The sequence below is a fragment of the Molothrus aeneus genome, chromosome 2, assembly GCF_037042795.1.
Source record: "Molothrus aeneus isolate 106 chromosome 2, BPBGC_Maene_1.0, whole genome shotgun sequence".
In the NCBI taxonomy this organism is placed as follows: domain Eukaryota; kingdom Metazoa; phylum Chordata; class Aves; order Passeriformes; family Icteridae; genus Molothrus; species Molothrus aeneus.
Window position 1 is genome coordinate 81,745,658 of NC_089647.1, and position 15,031 is coordinate 81,760,688.

General features: G+C 41.9%; 1 protein-coding gene across 1 annotated transcript in view; it reads right to left on the minus strand.

Moving 5' to 3' along the window:
* Window positions 1-2,785, minus strand: part of NALF1 (NALCN channel auxiliary factor 1) — a 444,836-nt gene extending 442,051 nt beyond the window's left edge. Inside the window, exon 1 of the mRNA XM_066545164.1 lies at window positions 1,970-2,785. Coding sequence (XP_066401261.1) covers window positions 1,970-2,785 — 816 coding nt within the window. The remainder of the gene's footprint in view (window positions 1-1,969) is intronic.
* Between the last annotated feature and the right edge of the window lie 12,246 nt (window positions 2,786-15,031).

Genomic DNA, 15,031 nt, shown 5'->3' on the forward strand with positions numbered 1-15,031 from the left:
ACAGACTAAGTTGCACCCATGGTTTGGCTTTTTTTTTTCCTTTCCCCTTCTGAAATATCTTTCATTTTTAACACAGATTGGTTGGCCAAATTCTCAAAACATAAAGCAATATCATCTGGCATTCAGAACCGCAGAAATGTAGGTCACTGGCGTTTGTCTAATTCATTAAAGTTTCACACAATCATTTTTAATGTCAACAACCTTTTCTCTATCATTAAAAAAGTACTTCTCCTCGTTGGGTGTGTTAAGGGAAAATCGTTAAACAGCATAAATTTGCTGTTCTGTTCATTTCCAAAACCTTTCATACCCTGATATTCTGTAGAGCAACTGAGGACTTTGTGGTAAAGTTCAGTCAAACTAAACTGTGATACAAAAAATCACTTGAGGAATGAAAATGCTGATCATTTGGCATCATGGAATAGTAGGTCAATTTCTAATTATAGAGCTACCGAAATGACAGAGATTTCCTTACAGCAATAGAGATCTATGTACATTGGATACCCTTTTTTACTTATCCAATTCACACTGGAAATAAAATATGTTTACATTATCAGTAACTGAGTACATAGCATATATGCAATGAGTGTGTACACACTGTGTTTGCAATCTAAAAACAGTTGAGTCAACACTTCTGGTGATTCTACCTTACTTTTTTCAAGTTTAGAAAGAAAAAATAAATACAGCAACTTTCCTACCTTTATCCAATTAGATAACAGGTTATTTCAGCTTCTGGAGGGACTCTGGATCCATTTTTGTGGCAAATATATGCACAAAATTATACTAAGTGATTGGTGAATGGGATTGTTTTGGCATAGGCTGTTACCATTAAATGATTTCAGAAGGCCCTGCTGAAGTTACAGAGCACAGAGGTACTGCCAGGCCTCCTATTTAGAGCAGTGATTGGCGTGCATGGTTGTGTTCCACTGCTAAAACAGAATTTGGTTCAGACTGGTTAGTGCTACAGTAGTCGAGATAATCTAGTTCAGGGCAGAAGTATTCCCCTCCTACCAAGTACTCAAACAGGAAGAAAAGCATGCCCTTAGCTATTTTAGGCACCGAGGACAACTCTTTTCTTCTGCCCTGTCTTGAGAGATAGGCCAACTAATCTTGTGTAAAAGTACAGAGAAGGCAACATCTACAAGAGCCAAAGTGGGACCCTCTGCCTTCTAGCAAAGGAAAAGAAAAGCCTCTGGGTCTCTCTGAGCCGTCACCAGTGGCACCAAAGGAAACAGCCGCGGCTTATCGAAACGCTGTCACCATCACTTCCCAACCAAGGGTCACTGCGGTGCCCGCCAACAGACACTCTCGTCCTCCAGCTTTGCCCAGCTCCACAGATTTTGGCAGAGCGCCTGCAAACACTGTCCCGCTCCCGCTCCCGAGGAGGCCCGGCGCCGCACCGCTCTGCCGCCGTCCGGCATCGCCAGCCCCGGGCCAAGCGCCCGGCGGAACCTACCGGAGCCTCCGGTGCGCGCCCGGGGCCCGCGGGGGGAGAGCCGCCCGTGCCCGGGCACCGCGGCCGCCGCACACCCAGGGCCGGCGGCCAGGGCAGCGCCGTCGGGCAGCCCCGACCCCAGTGGCCGCTCCGAGCCCTGCTCATTATCATGCAGACCCTGTCGCTGCCTGCCGCCAAGTCGCATCCCAGCCCGCTGGAAGCCGGCAGCCGAGCCGGAGCCAATCGCATATTCATGAGGAGGGGGAAATCCAGCGCTACGCTCCCAGAGGACCGAGGATCACTTCGTTTTGCGTTTTCTCAAGCTTCCCCCTCTCTCTTCCTCTGTTTTAATAACGCGCTAAGGGGGGCATCCCGGCCGATACCCTCCGCAGCATCGCCTGCACCGTGAGAACCGCGGCCGCCGGCGCCAGGGGCACAGACCGAAGCAGGCACAACAGGGTCCACGGCAGCCACAACAGCCGAGGGAGGCACGCCAGCCCGACAGCCAGGGACAGGAAACACAGCAGGGGCTCCTACCTTACAATCCTCAGGACACGATTTCACCGAGTACTCATCCGACTGTAAATATTTCTGGAGCATAACCTCAAACTCTTCGTATTTCTCCTGAGCGTGCTGGTCGTAGCGCTGGTAAGCCTGGACGCACTGGCTGCAGGAGCCTTCCCCCTTCAGCACCACATCCAGACTGCAGTTCAAAGTGTCCGGATTGGACAACCCGGCGAACAACTCCCAAAGTGTGTAGGAATTACAAAAGGAAAGGTAAAAATCCGTCAGGTCCCAGCCGGGCGCCGGGCTCTGCCCCGTGCCCCGCGGCCGCCCCGACCCCCCTCGCCGCTGGCACACCGCCTCCGCGTCGCCCACGCTGAAGCACTGCCCGGACGAGGAGCCCGGGGGGGGGCACGTCGCCGGGGGCCTGGCGGTGGAGTTCCCCAGGAAAGCAGCCTTGCCGTGCCGGGGCTCGGTGCCGTTGGTGCGGCTGCCGCGGCCGCCGCCGCTGCTGCCGGGGGAGGGCGGGAGGGAGGGCGAGGGGGGGGCGAGGAGCCGGGGCGCGGGGGGCGCCGGCTCCCCCATGCCCGCCAGCAGCTCCGGCTCCGCGGGCTCCGGCTTCTCGGGCGGCGGCTGCTCCTTCTCTCCGGTCCCCGTGAATTTGGCCTCGGCGCAGAACCACAAGTGATCAGAGAGCAGGACCGTGAAAAACAAGAGCGATGCCAGGGACAGTCGCCATTTCTGAGCCCTCTCTGAATCCGTGAAGGGTTTCTCGTTCTCCCGGGGTGCGAACCAGATTTTTAAGCCGTCATCATACTGCCGACTACACATCCAAGCACCCCTGGTCATATTTTGGGAACGCACAGCCCTGGCCGACTCCACCGTGAGGGCTCCTTTGCCAGTGTCACCACAATATGCATTGACTTAAAAGATTGGGGGGATTTTCTTGCCTGCCTTCCCTTCTCTCGCTCGCTTGCTCTCCCTCTCTCTCTCTCTTCCACTGTCCCCCTTCTCTCTTTCTTCCTCTTTTTTTTCTTTCTTTCTCTTTTTCTTTCTTTCTTTCTTCTTTCTTCTTTTTCTTCCTCCGAGATATTGTTGGTTTTTGCCGCTGGCTCTGCCTTGGTCTCACCACACGAAACAGCCCCAGTCCATCCAACGCGGAGTGCCGTGGAGAAGATAAGAGCAATAACGCAGAGAGAGGAGGAGGAGGAGGGAGAGGAGATGGTGGTGGTGGTGGCGGTGGTGGTGGTGGTGGTGGTGGTAGTGGTGGTGATAGTTGGTGGTGGCGGGGCTGCGCGACTGGTCCTTTCCCCCTCTCACCCAGGCATGGTCAGATCGCAGCTCCCCATCTCCCTCCTGAGAAAAGCCCACTGCGCCCGGACAACCGCATGCCGCGTCCCCCGCTGCCGACGGACGGCTACGGGAGGGCTCCTCGCCTCCTCTTCCTCCCTGCCGCCGCTGCTCCTCTTGCTCAGCCCCGAGCCGCGGCACAGATGCCTGCACCGCTGTCTCAGTCTCTTTCTTCTCTCCCCGCTCCGCTCTAACTGGAGAGACGCTGCTGCAGGGCTCCCGGAGCGCTGCCGAGGATGCTGAAGAGGAGGAGGAGGAAGAGGAAGAGGAGGAGGAGGCTGCCGGGGCCGCCGCCGCTGCTGGTGACAATGGGCTGCGGCTGCCGCCTCTGCTGCCGCCGGGCGCGGTGTCCCCGGGCGCACGGGGCGGAACTGCCTGGCTGGGGGCCCCCGATGGGCACAGGCATCTTGGGCCCCTGGGCTAAGTTGCCGCCATCTTCGTCCTGGAGAAACACTTTTTTGGGGGGAGCTCTGCCTTTTGCGTCATCTCCTCCCGCGCCGAGATCGCTCTATCCTGGCGCATTGGCAGCAGCAGCAACTCTGCCTCCTCCTGCCTGAGGAGGAGGAGGTGGGTGATGCACTGGGGACCACATGGACCCTCCAAAGGGCTTCCTCGATGCAACTCTTTCTATTCATCTCACCGAAGGGACTGCTCAATAGTACTGTCCAGCCCTCTCTCCTTCAGGGTCTCCTTCCCTTTGTGGCCGTGGAACACTATGTCCACGCAGGATGGTGGCTGGAGAGGTCTGTCTCTGTGTCTGTCCTTGTCATAGCAAATCACAGATGGCACATGACACTACAGGCTCTGCATCCTGGCCAGTTTTGGCCACACAGTACAATGTCTGAACACAGTTGCCTGTCTCTCAGTCAGAGAGCTGTAAAGCAAAATGACCATAAATCCCAAGCTGTTTCACCAAGAGAAGTTTTGTAAAACCCTGGTTCAGCCCATGAACTGGGTAAATATGGCCTGTCTGTGTCTTCCTCTGTTTAGATATCACTGCTTAGAGAGAAAGACAAAGGGGCCAGGCAGAGCCCTCCTTCTAGGATGATGAAATCACCTGGGGTGATGATCTCCACTTGGACCCAGGACGGAGACCCAAATACCATCTGTCCTCCAACCGTGGAGGTCTCTTGCTCAAATAAACATACACTTTGGACACTCCAAAGTGTCCCTCACTCCTTTCTTCTGGCTCACTTATGCACCTTAATGTAACAGCAACAGAACAACTTGGATCCCACACATAAGATAAGAGCGGGTGCAACTAGAGGTTGGACACTAACAAATGAAGACCTGGTGTTCACCTTGAGACATCAGGCATGCTGTCTGACCACAGGATAGCATACCAAGATGTGTGTTTTCATTTCTCCACTGGACTGGCAGAAGGTTTAGAAACCATATTTTTTCTTGTTCCAGAGGTTTTCTCTATGCTGAGGAACTGATAATTGCCCTTGGAAAAGGTGTGCAAGATATCACAAAAGGTGGCTTTGCCCCATTTTTTGGTTAAAGAAAGCCTTTTTCCTTAACAAACATGGTCTGTAAACTAATACAGCTTGCTGATGGTTCTTGAGTCCAGCTTTAAAAAGTGCAGTGGGAAAAGACCTAAGCCATATCAGAAGAGAACAAAACTTGTACCTTATCTGACTGCAGCTGTCATTAACAGAAGGGTGATCTTACCAAGGAATGTGCTGGAGTTTCTGCCACTTTGAGCAATAAATCAAGGTTGGATGTTTTTCAAAAGGAGATCCTAAACCTCAAACAGAAGATGCAGATCTGAGGTAGGAATTGCTGAGAGAGGTTCTATGCCCTGTGTTGTGCTGGGGGTCAAAGCACATTTTCATAATGGTCTCATCTGGCCTTACAGGAGTCAAATACGACACCATGCAGAAATGATCTGTGGATTTTATTTTGATAGGGTATTTAAAGACACAGAAATAAGTGTTAATATTGTAAGGAAAGGTCTACAGTACTCAAAGCAGAATGTGTCTTTGCAATTTTCAGTCAATCAGCTCAACAGTCTGCTAATGGTACATTATTAATTTTGGTCCTGGAGCTTTAATTGAAATGATTTGACATACTGGCTTTTGTACTGAATTTGCCTTTTTGTAATCATTCTGTTTTGGGACAAGGCTGTGACCAAACTTTTAAAAAGCATTCAGGACAGTTTTACTACTGTAAAGTGTAGCATCATTTATTTAACTTCCTTTTGCTAGTTTGATTATGTATTTCTTGCTAGAATAAAGGAACTGAAGCAGAAATACAGGGAAAAAAAAAGAAAAAAGAAAAAAAAGAAAAAGAAAAAAGAAAAAAAAAAGAAAAAAAAGAAAAAAGAAAAAAGAAAAAAGAAAAAAGAAAACCTCAACCAAAAATAAGTGGGATAAGCAACAGATTCCTGACATCAGGTCTGACATTAGAGCACAAAATGTGCTCTATTAAGGTATGTGGCAGTGACTGTGTAATTATTCTGTGTTTGACAGACAAACATGAGGTGAAGAAAGTTACCTTTGGAGTCCACGCCTGGCAAAGAGACTTAATTGATACAATTTTTTTTAATGTTGTTTCCTTTTTGTCCTGTTGGGAAAATGAGAGGATAATTGGCAATTTTGCAAGCCGCACTGAAATTATAAAAGTTCTTTTTCTCCATAGTGGATCTTCAAGAATTGGTAATGAAAACGTGCTGGTATTCAGATGTCCTTTGAAACGTAATAAAAAAATTAATCCCTAAGTTTTTACTCCTCTGTTTACACTTGTCTAAGATCAAAGCAAATATACTCGAAGTCAGTACACTAGTATGGTTTAGATATACTTGGCTTCTCAAAAAAAAATCCATTTTCATGTCATTTAATATTTTCACACATTTCTCAACTTTTTTCTGGAAAAAAAATAGAGTGAGAGTTCTTTTTCAACACCTAGAAATAAACTATAACAAGACATTTGGTAGTTTCAAAATGAGCATGTCCTTGCTTTCCCAGTGGCAGTTTTCTGTAACAGAGAACACGTCACGCAGAACTGTTGTTTCACTCTTGCGTTTCACCCAAAGCCCCATTCACTCTCCACCTAACACAGTGAATAACTTGCAACTTAGTTTCAGTAACTGGTTCCTGATGGATCTGAACAAATACAGTTCGGTTCTCTGGTGCCCCTTAGTGTTAGGTCTTGGAGCTCAAGGGAAAAAATAAGGCTATAAAATAATATCTGAAAATCAAGAAGCTGCATTCAGTGAGGGAAAGAATCTGAATTATACACTGTAGCTGCTTTCTCTAAAAGTTCCTTCAAAAATTTTTTACCATAAATCTGATCTAAGTAACAGAATTTTGTTTGAAATAGTTTAATGAATTATATGAATGGGAAGAAAAGTGAAAGAAGTTTCCTCAAAAATATCGCTACAGAAGTATGTCCCCATATTCATCATTCTTCCTAAATAACTCTAGTGGTGCAAAATACTTCACTTTGAAATTACCTGTCTTACTGGGAGTATTTATTACTCGTGTTTCAAAGCTTGGCAAGTGTGAGGAACTCATGGAATCCTGTCTCCCTAGCTGGTGGAATCACCAGATGTTTCACAGATGGATCTCCTTAAAGTAATGTGGTTCAGTGTCATCTCTGCCACACTGTGCTTTAATCAATACAATCAGAGCTGATGTTCTTTCATTCTTTGACTGATAATATGTGAAACAACTGATTTATTGAGCACTAAAGAAAGTCTAACAGGAGAAGTATGCCCTAATTCCAGATACTTGGAGCTGTTTTTTAACCTACATACCTTGCATTTGCTTTGTGAAAATACTTTAGCTTAACAAGCAGAAATATTTATTGATGTAACACGTTAAATGGCAATAAACACTTTTCAGAGTAGAATGCTTTGCTGTTTCAAAGTAAATGTTCTTATATTTTTGCCTAATATCAGGCAAACAGTAATTTCCTGCATAATTCTCTTGCTTTGCTTTGTTGATTACAAAATTGTAACAAGTTGATGTATATACGTCTTTCAAATGATTTTAACAGATTTGAGAGACATGTCTTGTCTTTGTAATGTATATTCTTTATAAAACAAAACAACTTATTTCGTAATTGCTAGGGAGCATTTCATTTTTTAAAAGGCAGATTATTTTTAATAGACCAGATTTCATTTTATTTTTGGGTTGATTGGTTCTACTGATAGGACCAATTGTTGCAAAAGTTATTTACAGAAATAATCAGTTACACTTTTGCACTGGAGGATCTTCCACCACTTTTAATACCAAGCAAACATAATCAAGCCTTTTACTAGTACCTCTTACTGATTTTTTAACAGTTTAAACTATTTGTCTTCAACAGAAATGTCTATACATTCATTGTAGGCAAAATATGTCATTTATGTGGTTTAACATCCTCAGAGTTGTTTAGTTTTTTGTTTATTTCAACATCTTACAACAAATTTTGGGCATTGTATTACCTGTTACCTGGGAAGTGGATCAGAGATTTAATTATCTCAATCCAATTGATAAGAAGAATATCCATGATGGTTGTAAGATACAAAGAAGTTAAGAATACTGAAGAACTAATTTTTTTTCTCATCACATTCCGAATGTCTTAGTTTCCTATTCAGTATTTTTCAGAAAGCTCAATTTTTGTGAGAAAGCTTCAGTCATCTGGGCCTGATTGCTCCAAAGCAATGGGAAATTTATGTTAATGTTATCAGAAGCTTCTAATCCTTGATCGAACAGCACTAATGCAGATTTTAAGATTCTTCCATTCTCCTTTGTTCACACTTTCCACATTACCTTCAATTTTGTCTCTTTGGCTTGATTTTTTTTAAGCTTTTCTTACCAAATTAGAGAATTAACTATCACACAGCAAGTTATAAAAGTTTGTCCAACTGGATTTCAAAAGGCTGTGCAGTACAAACTTCAAAGACACTGAGGTCATTGATTGAATTATCTTGCAGATGTTTTCTTGGTATCCTATGAGATTTCTTGTTGGAGAATGAGAATATATTTTTGTTTGTTGATATTTTCAGCTGTGGAACGATGAATGGATAGCACAGGGAGTCTGATAATGTCTCCAAAAATTGTAGGTCATCTTTATCATGGCATCATTATAATGAGATCTCAGTCATAATATTACATCCAGTGGGTATATTTGGACAAGATCTGAAATGAGCTAAAGCTATTCTTCATTACCTGAAGCCATCAAAAAAGTGAAATATAACTATTGCACATGACTGCAGCAGGAAGAAGATAATATAAATGTCTCACACAAATTAGCCTATGCCTGTTAGAGTAAGGTCTGATCCAAAGCATGCTGAGATCAGGGGAAAGATTGCAATGGGTTTTTAACCAAGCATGTAGAAAGGAAACAGACAGAAGAATAAAGATTTCCCCCATATAAGGATGGAAGGAAAAGGAATGAAAGCACTACCAAAAGGTAGATTATGGCTTTTAAAATATTTTTCTTTGTTTCCCTCTGTTACTAATTGTATACATTTGCTGTCTTCTAATAAATGTAATAGCCTCACTATGTGATTATGCTTTTACAGACATTAAACACATCTTTTTCATCTTTTCTCCTTTGTTTCCTTATAGGTATCCTGGCTCTTCCTTGTGTCAAAATTCAACTCATAGGAAAGAGATAATATTTGATTTGTCTTCTAAATACTCTTTTATAATCTTTTTCTTAAATAAGAATATCTGTGCACTGTGTAGAAAGTCTTAGATTTTTAATCAGTCAAATAGTTTTCCTTTACTCTCTCTTACTCTCATGGAAAGAAAAAAAAGTACTTTTAGGGATAACTTCACTGTTTCATTCACAGTTTGGTTTCCTCCTTGAGCATGTTACTGTAGAATGTTTTGTATCACCCTGAGTTACAACACCTGCATTAGGTAGGTTTTATTTTCTGATGTACTGATATGATGTTTCTAGTCCAGAATTTAGACTAACTTGAATTTGTAGCCCCATGTTCATCCATGTCTGTGGTATGAAGGATATAGAAAAGAGAAAGGACTAATTTAGAAATAATATATGCTAGCAAGTAAGCTTCTCCCTACTTTTCACCACACATTTTATTCCACATGCCTTGGAAATATGCCATCCTAGAAAACTCTTTTCAGGTTGACTGTATGAAAGTTTGGTAATATCTTTATGTTTCCAGCACACATGGCTGCAGTGTAAATTTTAAATGCATGACAGGGCATGCAGGAAACATTCCTACATATGGGAGTTTCTTGTTTGACCAGAAGTATCCCTACTAGGAAAACATATGTAGTTATCTATAGATTTGATATGGAGCTTCAATACAGGTTGAATAATTATCGTTGTAATATATATATATATATATATCTCCTAAATATATATATATATCTCCTAAAAATAGAAACAATTTCAGCACTTTTCATCTCATTCAGCTTCAGCTATGCAGACTTAAGCATCCTTAAAAACGTTATCCTTTCACCAGGTTATTAATAAGAAAATACAGCTACCTGCAGAACACAGCACATTGCATCCCTAAATAAGTTTCTAAGACAGGCCCTCTTGTATGGCAAGCTATCTTCTGCCATCTCTTTACACTGAATATGGAAGAAATGTCCCTGATTAACTTTACATTGCTGCTTATCTAAGCTGATTTTGGCTGACAATAATTTTCTTCAGAGTAGCTGGCACAGGGATATGTTTTGGATTTGTGCTGGACACAGTGGTGATAACACAGGGATGGTTTTGCCATTCCTGCAAAGTGCTTGCACATCACCAAGGCCTCTCACCCCACTCCACCAGCGCAGAGGCTGGGGCTTCACAAGGAGCTGGGGGTGTCACAACCAGGACAGCTGACTCCAGCTGGCAACAGGGATATCCCAGACTACATGGTGGCTTGCTCAGCATATAAAGCTGGGGGAAGAAGGAAAGCAGGAATGTTCAGAGTGATGGTGTTTGTCTTCCCAAGTCACCATTGTGTGTGATGGGGCCTGGCTTTCCTGGGGATGGCTGAACAGCTCCCTGCCCACAGGGAGTGGTGGGCAAATGAATGAATTCCTTGTTTTGCTTTGGTTCTGTGCATGGCTTTTGCTTTACCTACTAAATTGTCTTTATCTCAGCCCACAATTTTTCTCACTTTTACCCTCCTGATTCATTCATCATCATCCCATCATCCCACAGGAGAGGAGGAAGCTGCGTGTGGCTGAGCTGCTGGGTGGGGTTTGGACATGAAACTATTGCATCCAGCTTGTAATATTTAAAAGAAAAGACATTTTAAATTAATCAGTAAGATCTCTGTCTCTGTCTTGGTGTCCTGTAAAAGATTCTTCCTGAAGAAAAATCTGCAGATGAGTGTTGAAGTATATATTTGACACATTTTTGTTTCTAGTTTTGGTTACTAGTAAAGCAGACATGAATGAACCATACATTGACAGTCATTATATTTGGAGCCAGGTCGTATCCTTTTCCATCAAAATGTAATATCCTGCCTTCTGCCAACTGGCTGCAATGCCATCTGCCAGGAAGAGAGAGATAGGGTGGGTTTTTTCACTCTGCCTTCCAGGGTTATTCCTGTGAAGAAGGCATGTGACTCAAGTTGTAGGATGACTCAAGCTCTTATGGTCTTCTTGGAGTCATCCCACAATCAATTTAATGTGTCTGACCCGAAGACAAATGTCTCCTTTTGTCTACAACATCACCAGCAATTTTCTAAACTTTGGCTTCTGTTCCATATGCCTTGCAAGAGATTCAGAGAATTGAGCACAGGCTGAAAGCAAAGAGCTCCTGTTATTTTAGACTATTTCCACTCTTTAGATGGGTATGATTCTGGACATTCTCTTTTCCTCAGCATGTTTATAAACAAGGAGAGGCTAGAAGAATTAGGTAATGCCTGCAAAATGCTGTTTTAAATAATAAAAATAATGAATTTACTCTTGATGGGTTACTATATAGGTCAGTATACAATGCTATTTCTTATCTTATCTAGCTCCTAAGGACTGAATATTTGTTATTGTTTCAAAGAGATTGCTCTCCATTTCTGAGTGGCATGCAGACCTCTGTGAATACACAAAGATTTCCTACAAAAGGGATCTCATTCAGATCATTCTCAGTCTTAGAGTAAACAAACAGTATTGCTTTTCTAATTTTCCAGTAAAATACATTACTTGATATTTGGCAATATATTACATTTTCATTGCATTAGATTGCTGGAAAAGAGGTACTTTATTTGCATGCTTTTATCTTGTGGGGGGAAGACAGAGAAAAGAAATGTAATTACAGTGGGTGCTTTAGTCTCCTAATTAGTTTCACTGGGTCTTAGATTTAACTCCTACATTCTGCTGAGGTTCATTTTCCTTCTCTTTCCTTTTATCTTGTTCTTTTTTTTGTTTGTTTCTGGAGGCAGCCCCTGATGGCTGGCTGTGGCTGTGTGACACTCGCTTTTCCCACAGCACCAGAGCAAATACTGCTCCCAGGTTGTTACCTAGCATATTCTGAGTCTTGCTAGGGATAGACAGAGAGATTCTGCCTCTAAGTACCACCATTATGGGTATAATTTGCTTCAAGCCACAAACAGGGCTGGCTCAGGGTCAGTGGAAGTGCACTGTGTGTTGCTGAGGTGACTGCATGCTCTCAGAATTCACAGACCATCATTTCATAAAAGGTTGGCTAGCTCTGCTGCATAAGGGCTTCATGAAACAGTAAGAGAAAACACCTCACAAGGGCAGTGATCTTCAGCTTCTTTCCAGAATTCCTCTAAAAGGGTACCGCAGTTTCACTGTCATTACTGTTTTTTAAACATTTATCATTTCTTAAAGGCAACAACTCCTTCAAATCCTGAATTACAGACCAGATCCCTTTTAGTAAACAGAAATGCAAAAATGAAGGGAGAATCACCACTTTACTTTAGATACCTGAATTAACACTGACAGTGAGGGAATTCATTAAAGTAAGACAGCTCGTCTCTGAAGTCCTTGCTTTAGTCAGCATAGAGAGAGAGGCTCCTTTGCAGGGAACAATTTGAACTAGACCCCTTTTCCACATCAACCTGAAGAACATCTGTCTCTCCTCTCTGTCCACTGAGCCCCTGGAGAGAGCTGGTTTAGTTTGGCTCCTAAAGTGAGGGTTAAGGCTGCTCTCCTGAGTCTCTGATGTGCAGGGCACATAAATTCAAATCATGAGAAGGTGTAGGGAGGGATTGATAGACTTAAAGGATCAGGGAGGGTGAGAGTGCTATAGCAGTAAATTCACTGTTAAGGGATAACCAGTGGGGACATTGCAATTTATATTGACATTACTGACACTTAAAGAAAGCCTTTTGAAAAGGAAAGCTACTGTTTCACTTTTTCCAAGTTTGCTTTCTTTTAAATTAAAATAAATGTTTCTGTCTGTCTTATTTATCAATGTCTGTAAATGTTGCCCTCTTTCAGTCTGTACTTTTTACAGTGGCTAGCTTGAATAAAGAGACAAATTTGGGGGTTCAGAACAGCAAAATTTGTGTTGCTCACAAAAGGTGTCAGGTCAGACCAAATTAAACAGTTTTTTGACCTGCTGGTTTTAAGTTTACCCCTAGAGTAAATACACTCTTTTCTTAAGGTATTCTAAAAGCAAAGCTGACATAGCTAGGTTAAGAAGTGGCACAAAGAATGGACAAGAAAAGTGAAAAATATATTTTGCTTTATAGACACAGTGATACGGAGAACTCCATGTCATAAGAAGAAATTCCATCCAGAAAAGTGAAGTTAGGACTTGAAAATTTCAAAATTTTTGGTAGCCTGTCAGAAATTTGAATTCTTAATGATAATTTCCCTACCCATCAGATGATGAAGTTACAAATGAATAAGTATTGGCATCTTTTTAATATTAGGCATTTCAAAAACTTACCATTGTAAAAGTTATCAAGATGGTTTTTTTATGATCTTCTACAGAGGCACAGAACCAGTCTGTGTACTTTACATAAATTCATTTCAAAGGCTTTGACATATTTCCTAAGCAACTTTTTCCCTCTTTAGGTACTGGAATAGCAGAACCATATAAACTGGTGATTCTTGGGGGAAACAGGAACTATTTTTAGTAGCTAGTTGTATTCCAAAGAAGACTCTTCTCTTGCCAAGAAAAAAGGGAAGGGCTCTTTCAGAGTGCTTCAGATCATGTAAGTTTAGCTTTCCAGCGCCAGAATTATTTCAATTTTAAAATTAAATTATTGAGTTTCACAGATGCATTTGAGAATTCTGCTCCCAGGTTAATTCACAGAATTGTACATGCAAGCCCTCTTTACCTCAAGGAGTAATCCAAACAAGAACCTTAGGAAAAGTTATTTTTAAGACATTAACTGTATTTGTTAATAATTTTGCATTGTGAAGAATGAAGAAATATATACTTATCATAAGCACATACAGACATCTATTATTGGGAAGAGATGGGAAAAGTAATCTGCTTTTGATTATGATCAAATATCACAACTTGTGCCACCACACAGCCGGAATTACCAAATATTTGAACCATTTGAAAGCAGCAATCCCAAATCTAAGGTGAATTTAGGAATTTCCCTCCTTTCCACATGTGTAACCACTGCAGGAAGTCTTCACAGCAGAGGATTTAGTTTAGTCCATCTTCTGCTTTGAGAGTTTGATGAATGTGTTTCATCTTGAGAAAATATTTCCACAGATGCTCTCATATATTGTTCAAACATACTTAATTTTAGGCAGGGGGAAAAGCAAGGGAATATAAAACTATTCACAGTAGATATTCTGATATGGATTTAAGCATCCTCAGTTGCTCCTAATTTAGTTGTTCTTCAGCTCCTAAATCCATTGATGCCTGTGCACCTAGGAGAAGCAGAAGCATTCTGCATGCAACAAAAATGGTTCTGCCATTCTCCTAATGTTACAGCAAGCAAATTTACAGTATTTTTTAATATGTAAATATAAAAAAAGGGGGGAAACAAAGTTCTGTTGATATAAACTTGGGTACTCTATTACTAAGTATTTTTGTCCCAGTCAAGCTGCAGGAATTTCCCAAGGAGTGTCTCTGTTCTTATTCTAAACGGGGAAGAGTTGTTCAGAGTGGATAATACAGAGACAGTTTGGGCCTTATGAATATTTCAAACATTTGTATTTTCAATTATGTTCTTAATTACGAAACAAACTCAGCAACATTAATTTTGAAAGGACTGCATAATTCTTGGATGTATTTCTGTACAACTATCTTAGCGAGACATCTGTTCTCCAAAGATAAATATTTTTCCAAGCTTTCCCTTAAATCTAAGCTGGCAAGGTGGGCAGAGTATGAGTTTGATATTAATTAAAGAGATCTGCATTAGTTTACAAAAAGCTAATTTCTCTGCCTGTATACAGCCTGTATTTCCTGCTACGCTTTGCATTCCTTTAAATAAACTAACTGTATTCCTGACACTCTCTATTTTTCTCCTAGAAAATGTATGCATTTGGAAAGATTAATCAAAAATAGATGCTGACATTCCCATCATATTACAATGACCTGCACATCCAGGCAATCACTGTCGCCATATATCCATTGTAGTTTTATCTGCAGATTTATATCCTCTAGGGATCAGACTCAAGGCTTAAAGTACTGATGGACATTTTTCAGAAAGCTTTGTTGTTGAGGAATTGTAGTTTCAAGCTTACCTTGAGAGAGAGAGTTTCCTTGTGGAAAACAGAAGCATGATTTTTTTAAAATATCATGTAATAAATATGCATGAAGAGCACTGAATTTTCAAATACAGTAACACGTAATAAAAAGACTATGTTTGTTTTAAATGAAGATCTGAGAATACACAATTAA